Genomic DNA, 15702 nt, shown 5'->3' with positions numbered 1-15702 from the left:
GCCCTCAGCTATGTTATCATTCGGTGATAGGTACTTGCTAATGACTTCCAAAAGCCTCCCATCTGTCATCCCACCCAGACTGCGCGCTTCTAATTCCTCCTACCCCACATGCTGTGCCCAATGAAAAGTATGGCCAGCGAGCGAAGGCTTGCAAGGAGGCAGCCGAGGGCGAAATAAGCCAGGCGGCTTCCCTTTAAATCCTCGCAAAGCAGAAGGGCCCCTCATTCCGGGACCAGGCCTTGGACAAGGGGCCTTTAGCCCCGACGACCCGGGGAGAGTCTCCCAAAGTAGAGAGCCGGGTCGGGCGCCCAGACCAAACCGGGGGAACCGGAAGGGCGAGGCCTCCACAGAAGTCCGCGGTAAAAGTGGCAGGGAGTGGCTGCCTGGAAAGACCCCAAGACGGCTGGAAGGAGGAGGGGGTGGCGGGTGGCGGTTAGGGCGACTAGGCGGGGAAACAGGGAGAGGGTCGGGCTCGGAGGGGCAGCTGGGGCCGAGGCACCCCGGACCTGGGCGGGGGCAGGGGGCGGGGTGCGGCCCGGGCGGGGCCGACGGGGAGGGGCCGACGGGGCGGGAGGCGTGGCCGGCGGGGGAGTGGGGGCGGCTTTTCCCGGCACATGCGCACCGCAGCGGGTCGCGCGCCCTAAGGAGTGGCACTTTTTAAAAGTGCAGCCGGAGACCAGCCTACAGCCGCCTGTATCTGTGTCCAGCCCGGGCCCCGCCTGTCCCAGCTGCGCGCGCCCCTCAGTCCCGCACCCGTTCGACCCAGGCTAGGTTAGCCCTCACCATGCCGGTCAAAGGAGGCACCAAGTGCATCAAATACCTGCTGTTCGGATTTAACTTCATCTTCTGGGTGAGTGAGCGCGACTGCCGCACGCTCCACTCAGGGGCCACCTGTTCGCGGACCCCGGACACTGGCCGCGGGTGCTGGCAGCTGGCACTGCCCGCACCGGGCAGGCACCGGGCGGGAAGAGAGGGGGCCCTGCGGCTGCCAGCTGGCTCCAAGGCCGGGTCCAGAGCCGGGCGGGACGGCCGCGACGGGCGCATTCGGGTGGGGGCTCACCACCGCCCAGCGGGCGTGGGGAGCCGGGCCCTCCTGGGATGGAGCGTGCGGGCGGGTCCTGAGCCCTTTCCCTCGCCTAGGATTTGAGCTGGGCTGTGTGTCTGCTCCCAGCCCAAGCCCCTCCAAGTGCCAGAGGGGAAGGCAGGGAGAAGCGGAGCACCTCTCTTTGGGCCAGGGCCAAGGAGGACTGTGGTGAGCAGTGCGGCTCCTGACTGGGTGGGGTCTCCCAGGTAGTAGGGGGCGCGAGGAAGGGAGGGTGCGGGCACGGCGAGAGCTCAGCCAAGAGCTGCTCTCACTTTTACACAGGAGCGGAAGGGGTGCCTTGGCCGCGGGTCCGGCCCCGGGACCCAGTCCCTGAGAGTCGGGGGGCCCTCCACCCTTGAGGAGGAACCTCGCAGGTCCTGGTTCCCTCAGACTTTGATTCTGAAGCACCGTGAGAGCGCCAAACTCCCTGGCAGCTACTGAAAGACTAGCTTGTCTTGATTTCTTTCAAGGCTGATAAGTATCTTCACTGGAGAGAACTCTGGGAGCTGGGGAGAGGAGAGGAGAGGGCAGATACCTATCTGTGCCTCTAGTGGGATGAGTCCTGTGTGTGCATTTCCGGGAGAGATCAGGTGCCAGCCAGCTGCCCGCCCAGGACCGCCTTGGCCTTGCCCCCTCCCCTCCCGGCCAGCCCAGGCGGCCCACCCAAGGCCAGGCAGGGCGCAGAGCGGACGTTCATCCGGAGAGGCCAACGGGGCCAGGAGCTCCAGGGACATCCACTGCAGGCCACTCAGCCTCTACAAATGGGAAGACAGAGAGGTGACAGAAGCAAGGAATAGGAAACCTTTGTGTCCTTGTTTCTGTAGCCACATTCCCTACACACCCATGACAATACTTGCCCCTCTGCAGGCAGGAAGATAGTCTGTGTGCCACTCTCAAGATGGATGTAGAAACAGGTGCATGCCGCCAGAGTCTTGTAACAGAAAAAGTGCACTTGGCCAGGCACAGTGGCTCATGCCTGTAATCCCAGCACTTTGGGAGGCTGAGGCAGGAGGATTGCTTTCATCCAGGTTCAAGACCAGCCTGAGTAACATAGTGCATTAGACCCCATCTCTACAAAAAATAAACAATTAGCTGGGCGTGTTGGCATGCACCTGTGGTCCCAGCTACTCAGGAGGCTGAGATGAGAGGATCACTTGAACCTGGGAAGTCAAGGCTACAGTGAGTCATGATTGCACCACTGCACTTAGCCTGGGTGACAGAGTGAGCCTGGTCTCAAAAAGAAAAAAAAAGAAAGTGTACTTATTCCCCTGGTCACTGAGGTCCCCACAAGCCTCCTTACGGAAATCACCTAAGATTTACTCCTCCCCAGAGCTGAAGGGGTGGTCGAACAGATTTTCCAGTTTGTAGAGATTGACCTCCCCTAGTGCATCAGTCACCATAACACACGCCCTAGTGAGGACAACATGTAGGTGTGCTCCTGCCCAACCCTTGACTTGCTTTAAGAAGACCCTGCCGGCCGTGGGCACCCCTCTCCTCCTGTGTTGCTACTCACCCCAGCAACCAGCCAGCTGCCACGCTTAGCTTCTTCCTTTTACCAATCCCTGGCAGCAGAAAAGTATGTGGGAAGGCAGCTGGCCTCACCCACCCTTGACCTTTGGGAGTTTTCCTCTCCCCTCCCAGGTACAGTCTCTCCCTGCCTGTGTTGGTTAGTCCCCAGCTGTCTGCCTAGACTGCATCCAGGTTTGGGACTGCAGGGAAACACAGACTGCCACCGTGTGCCTCCCTACCCCCATCTGCCCCATGGCATATGCAGGAAGCTGATGCGAGGCTCCCACGGCCAATGGTTATCTACTTTGTCTGTGGCCTGCTGGCCTGCAATCTGTCCGTACTGTCTTCAGCCTGCCACCCCACTCGTATTCAGAGCCCCCTACCCCTGGCCCCGGCCTAGGTGCAGCTGATGAGCTATGTAGTCTGAAACAGAAATCACACGCACTGGAAATCTTTGGAATGACTTTTGAAGATCGTGCAGTCCAGCCCTCTTATCCATAGTGAGGCAGCAGAGGAAGAAAGATGGGGTGATTTACCCAGGATCACAGAGACAGAGCCAGTATTACAACTCCTGGGGCCCTTACTTCTGTCCTCTTCCATCTTCATCAGAAGCAGGAAGGTGGGCAGTAGCTATGCTTTCCTGAATTACTGCTCATTTGTCTGGTATCTGGGTCCCTATGGAGATGAAGCCCTCATCCCTAGGAGATGATGTAATGAAAAGGAAGACTGTGGTCGGTCCACTTGTGCAGAGTCTTAGTCTTTAGAGCCTTTCTTGTTCTAGCCCCATGATGTAGCCAAGAGCAGGACGCATTGTCCCCACTATACTGACGATCAGGAAACTATTTCCCAGGAAGGTTAGGTGACTTATCCAAGATGACGGGGCAGGGTGGTCTCAGAACTAGGTTACTTCACCCAACTGGGTTTGGCTGCTGAGCGGGAACGGGAGAAGGGTGGAATGAAGCTCCCAAAACTCTCTTAAGGAAAACTGTAACCCAAGGGAACTGCTTGGGTGATTATGTTGTCACCACATCCGTTTCTCTCTTGAGACCAGACATTTATAAACTTGGCATTTGGAACCTGATGTGGGCCTTGGAAAGCAGGAATTGTGAGGCCAGTGCCCAGCAGTGCTTCACACAGAGGATGCGGAGAGGGGGTGTCCAGCAGGCATCCAGAGAGAGGCCAGCCTCTGTGGAGTAGGATGGTTCTTGGGGGGCTGTGCCTCTTCCCTGGCCTGATCTCATCCCTGTGGATCACTCCCTGATGGCCCGTTCTGCACAGCCTGGCCTCCCCAGGTCTGATGGCCACAGCCAACCAGCAAATCAGTTTGTTCTTCCAGCGCCTCCAGAACCAGCCCTCCTAGCTCTATTTTGGTGGTTTCTATGTTTCCTTCAGACCTCCCTGCCCGCCCGCCCACCCCCCAAAAACCAGTTGCGAGGGAAAACATCTTGCTGATGTCCATGTGGTAGACAATGCAAGTATTTATCTCCAGCTGAAATGGGAGCCAGGGTTAGGGCCAGTCCAGTCTAACACTTGCATGTCTGCCCTCTTTCTGGTCAGACAAGGGGAGGAACTCCTTAGGGCAGAAGAGGGAAAGGTTTGGCTGTACTGAGAGAGCCCAGTCCCCTCCCCACCTCCCTCAGCCCCTTTGCTTACTGTCGCTCACCCTCACTCCCTAATGGAAATAGCAGTGCGGGGCTGGGGGGTCTCTTTCCAAGACACCGTATTCCCTGGACCTAGGGGAGGTTAGTGCGAAACACAGAGACCTAAACTGGGAATTCAGAGACCTGGATGTGAGTCCAGCTCTGTCCTCAACTCACTTTGAAACCTTGGGCTGGTCACTTCTGTGCTCTCGGCCTCAGTTTCCTCATCTGTAAAACAATGGCTTGGAACAGATGGTCTCAAAAGGTCCTTTCAGGCTCAGTCTATGAACCCAGCGCCCCTCCCCACACCACATGCAATAACAGGACTTTCCCACACACCCAAAATAGGAACCAGTGTTGGGCACAATGCATGCTATGTTGGTGATGGTCACACTAAAAGCCCAGACTTCACCACTATGTAACAATACTACATTCGTGTCCCCTAAATCTATAAATAATAACATAATAAACAAAATACAAGTCATGAATTGGAAATGGGAGATGGATACCAAGGCTTGTCCTCAGAATTCAGCTTTTCTTGGCCTTTACCTCTGGAGCAAGAGCCCAGCTGTTGCTTCTCTTTCCTGTTACCGCTCAGTTCCCTCTCCTCACCCTGGCTGGGGTCTCTCTCTGAGGGAGTTCTGTGTTCATTGCCCATATACGTTAGTACTTAGCCTAGTGGTCAAAGCACCAATCCTGGGTTACGTGTCTCATCCCCAAATGGGACTGGTGACCACCCCACAGGGTTGCTGTGAGAGTTAAATGGGGAATGTGTGTAGCGCACTTAGCATAGTAGATTGCACTAGACGCGTCTTCCAATGGTAGCTCTTGCTACTCACTAGTGGAGAGTGGATTGGGGCCCTGGGGAGGGTGGGAGCAGTTCTCTAGTGTGTAAGTCTAAACCGCAAGTGTGGCCAGGAGGACCCTCGCCATCCACACACCGGCCTCCCTGCCTCTTCCTGTATCAGCGCCAGCTTTTATCCTGTACATCAAAACCCCGACTCCATTTCATGGGTTGCTACTGCTCATTTGGCTACGGGGGGAGCCCCGCTTCTGAAAATAAAATCTCATGTCAGAGAAACCCTCAGGATCAGGATTCTGGATCTGGGCAGGGCTTGGACAAGTTGGGTGGCAGCGGCAAAAGCCCCTCCCCACGGTCTGCCTTTTCCCCCAGAAGCAAGTTGCTGGGACTGTTGCATAAAATGGCTCCCACCTCCAGTGCCCAGACAGCCTGCGCTGGGGCGAAGCTGGCAGGCTTGGGGAGAGGTGAGCTGAGGCCAGGTGTCTGCATCCTTTGCCCAGAATTTTGATGGTCTCTCCCCTGCACCCACAATGGGTGTGAACAACAAAGCCCCGATCTTTTGATGGTGGTAAGGATTCCTCTGCACATGCTCACACTCACGGTTTCTACCCCTTTCTTTTCAACGTGGCCCACAGCACCATTCCAGACCCTGCTCTATTGTGTTCGGAGGAAGCAGCTGCTGGCTCTGGCCCGAATTTGGGAGTGCTTTGATAAGCGGCGCTCCCCAGGGCCCTGCCAGTACTGACTCGAGATGAGCTCTCTGCGGCTGCTGGGCTGCTGGGCTCGCAGATCAGCCTTCTCACCCCTTACACACACGGGTCCTGTGTTTGTTTTGTCTGCTTTTTTGTTTGTTTGTTTTTGTTTTCCTGTTCTGTTCAATTTTATAAGGAGGCGTAGCTTTTGGACTTGGTTGCAGGGTTGGGTTTGGAACTTAATAATACGTTGGATTTACAAAAGCGCCTTTTCTTCTAAAGAACACGAACCTTGATGGTTCTTGCCTGGGTGTGGTTCTCACCTGGGTGAGCCTGGCTATGAGGGTAGGGGGCCTGAGGTCACCCCAGCCACAGCTTCTGTGGTCCTACTGGCAGCATGTTCTAGACAGACCTGTGTGTGTGGAGCTGGGGAAAGGAGAGTGGAGAAGTTTGAGGAAGCTGCATGTTTATGTTCTGTGTTGCTCCCTCCCCCAGGTTGGGGTCAGCGGGACTTTATTTGGATCTACCACAGGTCTTTTCAGCCAAAGCCTTGCAGAAACAGGCTTTACCCCGTACATACAGAAGAGCAACAACTTCGTTGTTAAGAGTCTGAAAATCTGGGTGAGAGCTCGTCAGACCCATGGCCTCAGAGAGCGGGAAAAATCCTTTGCAACTAGGAAGAAAATTCAGAAGACGAAAAAAGTGGGGGAGGCTGGGGATCGGGGGCTGGTCTTTCTACATTTCTTTCTTTCTTTTTTTTTTTTTTTTTTTTTGGGAGACAGTTCTCACTCTGTCACCCGGGCTGGAGTGCAGTGTTAACAGTCATGGTTCACTGCAACCTCAACCTCCCAGCTCAGGCGATCCTCACACCTCAGCCTTCTGAGCTCCTGAGTAGCTGGGACTACAGGCATGTGCCACCACACCCACCTAACTTTTTAATTTTTTTGTAGACACAGGATCTCACTATGTTGCCCAGGCTGGTCTCAAACTCCTAGGCTCAAGCAATCCACCCGCCTTGGCCTCCCAAAATGCTAGGATTACAGGAATGAGCCACTGTGCCTGGCCTACATTTCTTAAATTTATGTCTTAAGGCCTGACTGCAGATTACTTGCCTGTTTTATTCCACGGAAAAAGTCATGCTGGTCCAGGGACATTCTCATTTTCCATCAAGCGATGGCATGCAGCCGTGGAAAGCAACATCCTGTCCCCAGATGAGATAATTTTTTTGAGATAATTTTATAATAATTATATCTATCTGGTAATTTCCTTCCCCCCACCCCTCCAAAAATACTTAGTTGTGGATAGTTTTTAAGTACTATATCCTGTCATCCTAGACTAGTACATCTTAACCTTTTTAGGGAAATTCCTTTTTAGGGAATTCCTTGGAATCCGTACGACCTGCCTCCAGAAAAATGTTATGTTTGTTTCTGGAGGCCCACAGACATCTTTTTTTTTTTTTAATTCTTTTTCTCTGTTGCCCAGGCCGGAGTATGGTGGCACCATCATAGCTCACTGCAGCCTCAGACTCCTGGGCTTTACATAATCCCGGCCTCAGCCTCTCAAGTAGCTGGGGCTACAGCACACACCACTATACCTGGCTAATTTTTTTGTAGAGAGAGGGTCTCTCTCTGTCGCCCAAGCTGGTCTTGAACTCCTGGTCTCAAGCAGCCCTTCAGCCTCGGACTCCCAAAGCACTGGGATCATAAATGTGAGCCACCACGCCCAGCCTGAACTCACGCTATAAACGCTCCGTATTGGTTTTTCTCCCTCAGTTTGCAGACAACCCCGGCTCTGTCCTGAGTCCCGTATTTCGGCCGTAAGAAGCAGGTTGCCTCACCGTTCCCCGGGGGCTGCAATAGGGGCATAACAGGGGACTTTGTGGAAGGCATGAGAAACCCTAAATTCCCTGGTAATCCAGTGCAGCTCAGATGGGACAACTGGCCTCCCACCCATCCCTCTGACTCTCAGCTTAATCATTGCCCAAGGAGTGGTTTTCACTCTCGGTTAGTTTAATGAGTGCTCTGTATTTCCAGTCCACACAAAAAATGCAACTTTATGATCTTCCAGCCAGGTTAGGCCTCTTCGCTTAGCTTTTCCCATAGCTTGGTGCTTCGTCTTTGTTCAGGAAGTGTGGAGGTCCGTCTCTCTTCTCCTTCCCTCCGAGTGCAGATGGAAAGGCTTGTCCTCTGAGGACTTTAAGAAAGGAGGCATGTCTCAGGAGGGATCAATTGGGGAGCTAGACTCCCGAGGAGTTGAGAAGCAGCCTGGTTGAGTAACTGGGAGAGGCAAAGCAGCCTGACTTGGAAAAGGGCCCGGATTAATGTGATTCCAGAGAAGGTCCCCGTGGAGAGAAGTTTGGGGACTACTGACTTGGAGAAAAATCAGAAACCAGGGTCTTCAGGGCCCTTCCTATTCAATCCTTTTGCCAGGCATTGTGCCCGCGGGAAGAAATGGCGGCTCTTGTGAGCTCTGTTAGAGAAGTAACCCTTCAGGCCGGGCGCGGTGGCTCACGCCTGTAATCCCAGCACTTTGGGAGGCTGCGGCAGGTGGATCACCTGAGGTCTGGAGTTTGAGACCAGCCTGGCCAACATGGAGAAACCCTGTCTCTACTAAAAATACAAAATTAGCCCGGCGTGGGGGCGTGCGCCTATAGTCCCAGCTACTGGGGAGGCTGAGGCAGGAGAATCGCTTGAACCCAGGAGATGGAGGTTGCGGTGAGTTGAGATTGTGCCACTGCACTCCAACCTGGGTGACAAGAGCGAAATTCCATCTCAAAAAAAAAAAAAGAAAGAAAGAAAAGAAAAGAAACCCTTCAGAGCTTACCCAATGCACATCCAAGTTTCCAGTGAACACCGCTGGGCAGACTAAGCAGCTGGTGGCTCCTGCCAAGCCCCCACCTCGGAACCGAGCTTCACAGCTTCAGGTGCCAGTCCCTTGCTGACACTCCTAGTCTGAGCTGTGTGTTATTATCCAAGTGCAGAAACAACACAACACATGGGCATAGGAGAAGATCCTTGACCGAGGCTAAAAATACCATAATAAGGCAGTTTTATTAATTATGAATTTATTAATTCAAAACCTATTCTAGGATTTTAGGGTTTTNNNNTTTTTGTATTTTTAGTAGAGACGGGGTTTCACTGTGTTAGCCAGGATGGTCTCGATCTCCTGACCTCGTGATCCGCCCGTCTCGGCCTCCCAAAGTGCTGGGATTACAGGCTTGAGCCACCGCGCCCGGCGTTTTTTTTTTTTTTTGAGATGGAGTTTCTCTCTGTCACGCAGGCTGGAGGGCAGTGGCGCAATCTCGGCTCACTGCAAGCTCCGCCTCCCGGGTTCACGCCATTCTCCTGCCTCAGCCTCCCGAGTAGCTGGGACTACAGGCACCTGCCACCTCGCCTGGCTAGTTTTTTGTGTTTTTAGTAGAAACGGGGTTTCACCGTGTTAGCCAGGATGGTCTTGATCTCCTGACCTCATGATCCGCCTGCCTAGGCCTCCCAGAGTGCTGGGATTACAGGCGTGAGTCACCGCACCCAGCCTGTTTTGTTTTTTGAGATGGAGTTCGCTCTTGTCACCCAGGCTGGAGTGTAATGGCGCCATCTCAGCTCACCACAACCTCCGCCTCCTGGGTTCAAGCAATTCTTCTGCCTCAGCCTCCTGAGTAGCTGGGATTACAGGTGCCCACCACCACACCTAGCTAATTTTGTATTTTTGGTAGAGACAGGGTTTCTCCATGTTGATCAGGCTGGTCTCGAACTCCTGACCTCAGGTGATCTGCCCGCCTTGACCTCCCAAAGTGCTGGGATTACAGGCGCGTAGTTTAATTTCTTTTAAATCTAAGTTGATTGAGTCTATAGTATAATAATATAGTGTACTGATTTATTAAAACTCTAGATGAAAAGATCAGCAAAATCATAGTATTTGTGAACTCATCCTTGTTGTTTTTGTCATTTGTTTGTTTGTTTGTTTGTTTGTTTGTTTTGAGACAAGAATCTCGCTCTGTCACCCAGGCTGGAGTGCAGTGGCATGATCTTGGCTCACTGCAACCTCCGCCTCCCAGGTTCAAGTGATTCTACTGCCTCAGCCTCCCGAGTAGCTGGGACTACAGGCATGAACCACCATGCCCGGCTAATTTTTGTATTTTTAGTAGAGACAGGGTTTTACCATGTTGGCCAGGCTGGTCTCGAACTCCTCACCTCAGGTGATCCACCCACCTCTGCCTCCCAAAGTGCTGGGATTACAGGACTTTGTGAGCCACCGCACCAGGCTCATCGTAGCTTTTCAAGTCAATAGAAGTCTGGTGTTTGAATCCACGTCACGTCTTCCCTTCTAGGTGGGCAGTCGTGGTGCACTAGTGTGCATACACACCCCAGATTCATGCCCAACTCCATTGGATGTTTTCCAGGTGGGGAGTCGTCCATACCTCCCTCAGCAGCCCCATTCCTAGAGACAGGAGGCCCTTCCCACTAAGACATATTCCTCCTGCTCTCCATGGTGCAATGTAAACATCTTCTTTCTCGTGATGGATTTAAGTTTATTACTGTTAAGCTCAGATGTTTTAAAGCTTCCTGTCTACAAGCCTGAGAAAATCTCTTCATACTCTCCTTTCCTCCACTCTAGTCAAAGTGTAGCCCTGGCTCCCTAAGACATACAACCCTTTAGAGACCCAGACTGCTAATTTCTTCCTTTTCTTTTTTTTTTTTTTTTTTTGAGACGGAGTCTCGTTCTGTTGCGCAGGCTGGATGGAGTGCAGTGGCACAATCTCGGCTCACTGCAACCTCTGCCTCCTGGGTTCAAGCGATTCTCCAGGCTCAACCTCTCGAGTAGCTGGGATTACAGGCATGTACCACCATGCCTAGTTAATTTTTGTATTTTTAGTAGAGATGGGGTTTCGCCACGTTGACCAGACTGGTCTCAAACTGCTGACCTCAGGTGATATGCCCACCTCGGCCTTCCAAAGTGCTGGAATTATAGGCCTGAGCCACTGCGTCCAGCTGGGACTGCTCATTTCAAATAGAAATGAGATTCTTTTCCAGGATGAGGAGGGACACTTTGGCCTTCTTTGTCATGGGAAGCTGTCACTCTCCTCTAGGACTCTGGGGTGTGTCTTGAGAGCTCGTGCTCAGGGCTATAACACAGAGGCCTGTGCTGATGTCATCTTGTTCCTCTGCCCTTTGCTGAGGATGGTTCTGGGGAAGGGCAGAGGCTCCGGGTCCCACTCTGGGGCTGTTTCCACGGGGTTTGGAAGGACCATGGCCACTGAACGGGCTGCGGCCCCGTCTATGGACACAATGCCAATAGGCAGCTGCAACAGTGCAGCCAGCGGGAGAGGAGGGTGTGCGAGTTGCCCTGGAGAATCCTTTCCCAGAGCGCTGCCTCTGTCCACGCTGACTATATGACCAGTAGAACCAAGGGTGTGGCTGAAGCTCTCAGGCCAAAGGCCAGGGAGAGGAAGCACCGGCTGTTTTTTTAGACTCTGTTCGTTGAGTGCCCACTCCCCCCACCGCCCCCGAGTGAGGCCAGGTGTAGGTGGCACCTCCAGCCCAGGTGGCCACTGCAGCTGCCTTGCTATCGGGGAGGAGGCGGGCATCTGCAAGCTGCCTTCCTTCCTGTGCAGATGGACTCCCTTGGGGCCTTTAAAGATGGAAAACACCACTTTGAAATGGGATTAGATATGAATGGGGGGAGAATGGGCAAAAGGAAAAAATTCTGGCTTCAGAATAGAAGAAATGGATCAAAAACACAAACAGCTTAGCAAAGTAATTAAGAATGTGGGCTCTGCAGTCAGACCATTCTGGGTTCAAGTTCTAACTCTGCCACTTACATTCTGGGTTCAAGTTCTAACTCTGCCACTTACTTGCCCTGTGATCTCAGTTGAGGAGCTTAACTTTTGTGCCCCAGTTTTTTTCATCTAAAAAATAGAAGATAATATTACCTACTTGGCGGGCCTATTGTGAAAATTAAATAGTTCCAGGGAAGTACTTAGGGTGGGGTGTGGAACATAGATAGCAAATATTTGAGTGTTTGCTGCTAGTAATTAGATGACCTCATATGAAGAAGGAGCTCCTGGCAGAGGGGTAGGGCAGGTGATAAGTTAGACAAGAGTTTGGGGATCTTGGCCTCCCTTGCTGGCTTGGGGCTTGGAAGATCCCATGTTGGAAAAGGAGGGCCGTTCCACCAAGCGGGGCCGAAAGTGCTTTTAACCCACCCTGCCACTCCAGGCACCACATGGCATGGCTTGAAAACTGTCAAGGAAGGATCATCTCCCACCACTCAGGGCCACGCACGCACATGGTGGCCAACTCTGCAGATGGAATGAGAGCAAGCTGCTGCAAGTGGCTAGAGTGTGTCAGCAAGTGTGTGTGCAGTCATCGCCAGACAGCTCGGCGAGGCGTACACAATGGAAAACAAATGTGTGGTATTCTGGAATTTAAAGCAAAACATCCAAAACAATCTCCCACATCAGATGATTTTGGTTAAGATCAGAATGCCTGCTTTCAGCGGAAAAGGGATTTATGGGCTGGCCAGCGTATGCTACGCGTCTGGCAAGCAGGCAATGGAAACTTGAAATGGGATTTCTTGTTTAGAAAGAGGTTACCTTGGGCCGGGGCCTCCCTCCCAATCAGCCCCAACATCCTAACGCCAGCACACTTCGCTGAAGCTTTTCTCCTCTCCAGGGAAGAGGAAGGGCTCCAGATTTCTAAATGATGCTGACTTTGTCCTTGAAAGGAGGGAAGATTTCTCAACTCTTGAACTTGTTCAGACCAGGTAGCTGCCTAATTTCCAGAAAGGCATGCTGAGAAAAAGCTTACGGAGTTCCTCATCCTCTGCCACACCCTGGAGAGGGGACCAAACTGTCTCCCTTCTATCAGGGAGGAGACAGGCCAGCAAGTAACTGATCTCTGCATGGCATGTGCTGTGCACGGAACAGAGCAATAGTGCGGACAGCTGGGTCACTCATGCCTGCTCTGTGACCATGGGCAAGTCGCTTTACCTCTCGGAGTCTGTTTCTTCATCTTTCACAGGGATGATACTAACTAGCTTTCAGGCTCTAAAGCAGCCCACTAAGAATCAGAAGGAGCAACAGGGCCTTATAATGTAATTCTAGCCTCCTCCCTGGGGAAACTCTCATGCATTGCATTACTGTTGCTCCCATAGGGAATGTTCTCCTGTAAAGTAATGCCCCGTACCAGCGTGAGGCCAGGCTCGAACATTTACACATGCCGGGCGCGGTGGCTCAAGCCTGTAATCCCAGCACTTTGGGAGGCCAAGACGGGCGGATCACGAGGTCAGGAGATCGAGACCATCCTGGCTAACACGGTGAAACCCCGTCTCTATTAAGAAATACAAAAAACTAGCCGGGCGAGGTGGCGGGCGCCTGTAGTCCCAGCTACTCGGGAGGCTGAGGCAGGAGAATGGCGTGAACCCGGGAGGCGGAGCTTGCAGTGAGCTGAGATCCAGCCACTGCACTCCAGCCTGGGTGACAGAGCGAGACTCCGTCTCAAAAAAAAAAAAAAAAAAAACATTTACACACAACTGAGCCAGGCATAGCAAGGTGGTGGCACCCCCAGGCTGTAACTGTCTAGGGTCACCTTCCCCCTTCCACCCAGGAGCCCCCCAGCTGCACTAGCACCCCTGGAAAGGGAGGCCACAGAGTCAGTAGGCAGACTAAGCATGTGCTTAGGACACCAACAATGCAGGTAGCTCAAGGAATCCAGGGAAATGGGCACTTTTTTGAGCTTTATCTTACAAGTTCAACTTTTTTTATGTTGAATTGTATGGGTTGTGGGGTAGGGACCGTAATCTTCCAAGTGTCCAGAGCACTAAATGGCCACAGAAGGCAGAAGCTGGCCTCCCCAGGGACCTGGCTTGTCATGAAATGTTGGGTTTAAGTGTGTGGGTGGACCCCTCTCCCCAGCCTGCCCTTATGGTGTAAAAGAGCGACATACAATAGCAGGGGCCATTTATGACCCAGGGACATTGCTGGGGTGCGGGGAGTGGGCCAGGAGCAGGCAGGGAGTTGTCGTGATAGAAACGCCGATTCCCGTGGGGAGACAGCAAATTAGTGACTCTCCTTAAGCCTCACTTTCCTTATCTGTGTAATGAAGGTAATAATACAACCAGCGTCTTATGCTTATTACTGGGACTAATGGGATATGTAATGGAAAGCTGTTATATGGGCCTGGCTCACAGGCAGAGCTCCTGTGTTAGCTTCTGCTGCTGTTGCTGTAGTTGCTGTTACTGGTACCCCTCCTTAACATTTTTCACAGATTAAGGTTGTCTAAATGTTCATATTCATCCATATTTTCTCACTTCAGTTCATGAAACCACATCACACAAGATGACTCAAAGCTGAAATCTACCTCCTGTCTTTCTCCCTCTCAAACACGAATTGGAGGACGTATCTTTCCATCTGTCTATAAAACACTCATTTCTGAGATGTCCCCAGTTTGGGGAAGACGGAGAAAGAGGAGAATCCGTTTTGCACTTTGCTGGAAACGCCTGTAAGAATGCCCCATTGGCAGAGACTCACTTTGTGGAGCTCAACTTGGAAATTGATTTACAATGGAAATTGAAGGAAAATCTACTTCATATCCATACCAAGAAGGTGGCCTCAATGCTTCTCCTTCAGTTCACTCCTTGTGCCTCCCAAAAGGAAGTTGATTCTTCACATGTAGAGTTTTCTGGACACCTAGAACACCCACACCCAGAAACCAGGTCCCAGAGAGATGCAGAGCCAGTCACCATTGCTTGTGTAGACACCAGGCGTAGGAAGTGGAAGGAAGGTAGCACCTGAGGGTGCAGCTTCCCAGGGACCACCACCTCTCCCAGCCTCAGTGGAGGGAGACAAGAACAAACCCAAGGGAGAAGCTACTGGTCGGCATCTTCCCTCCCTCCCTCTTGGCCCTCCCCTAGGCCAGGGTCAACACCCTGAATCGAAAGCGTCTGTTGTCAGGCTGCAGCAGGCAGGGAAACCCTGTCACCAGGTTAAGGTTTAAGTCAGAGCATTTTGCCAAATTCAATATGTCCAAGCCTCCCACTTGTCCCCCAAGAAGATTTCTCAGGGATTGGCATCTTTCCCGGTCACCCCCGGCCAGTGAGGAAGCACCGCACATTGAGAAGAGCATAGCTTTGAGTTGTGTATATAAGGAGCTGGTTCCATTTGAGCTCTGCCTCTTCTTGGCTGTGTCTTTTTGAGTTGCTTAAAATCTCTGAGCATGATGCATCCATAAAATGAGGGCGATGAGAGGATTCAGTGAGAGACAGTACATAAACCACCTCCTGTAATGTGGCGGGCGCGTGGGTCCTTGTACATAGTAACTCCTACTGTGAAATTGCTACTATGGTGTTCTTTATTTTCCCTAAGCTAGCTAAACCTACGACTTGACCATCAGCCTCTTTTTTTTTTTTCTTTGAGATGGGGGTTTCACTTTGTCACCCAGGCTGGAGTACAGTGGTGCCATCTCAGCTCTCTGCAGCCTCAACCTCCTGGATTTAAGCCATCCTCCTGCCTCAGCCACCCCCCCCCCCCCCCCCCCCCCCCCCCACCCAAGTAGCTGGAACTACAGGCGTGTGCCACCATGCCCAGCTAATTTTTTGTATTTTTTAGTAGAAATGGGATTTGACCGTATCACCCAGGCTGGTCTCCAGCTCCTGAGCTCCATCAATGCACCCCCCTCAGCCTCCCAAAGTGCTAGGATTACAGGCCTGACCATCAGCCTCTGAGTGTATTCTTTTGAAAACACATGTTTTTCTAGAGTTCAGGAAGGTTTGAGGAGAAGTCCAGTGTCATGCATAACAGTGGGCTGGCCTAGGGAGCACAGCCAGCTGCAGAATTCAGCGGGGAGGATCTTACCACGAGTGCCCGGCTGCAGGCTGTGGGAGCCTCTCACGGGCCCACTGAGTCATCAGGGCCTGCCTGTTACCAGAGGAGAGTTCACACAGGCAGGGCCTGGGTGAACTGGGAGCCAAATGCAGGTT

The 15702-nt window shown here is 52.5% G+C and overlaps 1 protein-coding gene across 4 annotated transcripts in view; it reads left to right on the top strand.

Annotated features, from left to right (window-relative positions):
- The first annotated feature begins 604 nt into the window (after window positions 1-604).
- Window positions 605-15702, top strand: part of CD9 (CD9 molecule) — a 37435-nt gene continuing 22337 nt past the window's right edge. The window contains exons 1-2 of one of the 4 annotated variants that reach the window (XM_025401187.1): window positions 609-850; window positions 6223-6348. In XM_025401187.1, the coding sequence (XP_025256972.1) occupies window positions 785-850; window positions 6223-6348 (192 nt within the window). In that variant the 5' untranslated portion in view covers window positions 609-784. Of the gene's footprint in view, window positions 851-1075; window positions 1253-6222; window positions 6349-15702 lie in introns of those variants that run through there. The other 3 variants (XR_003121734.1, XM_025401188.1, XM_025401189.1) reach the window with 3 other exon arrangements.

This window comes from Theropithecus gelada, chromosome 11, assembly GCF_003255815.1.
Source record: "Theropithecus gelada isolate Dixy chromosome 11, Tgel_1.0, whole genome shotgun sequence".
Lineage (NCBI taxonomy): Eukaryota > Metazoa > Chordata > Mammalia > Primates > Cercopithecidae > Theropithecus > Theropithecus gelada.
The sequence above is the reverse complement of the archived record's forward strand: the minus strand, read 5'-3'. Positions and strand labels throughout refer to the sequence as shown.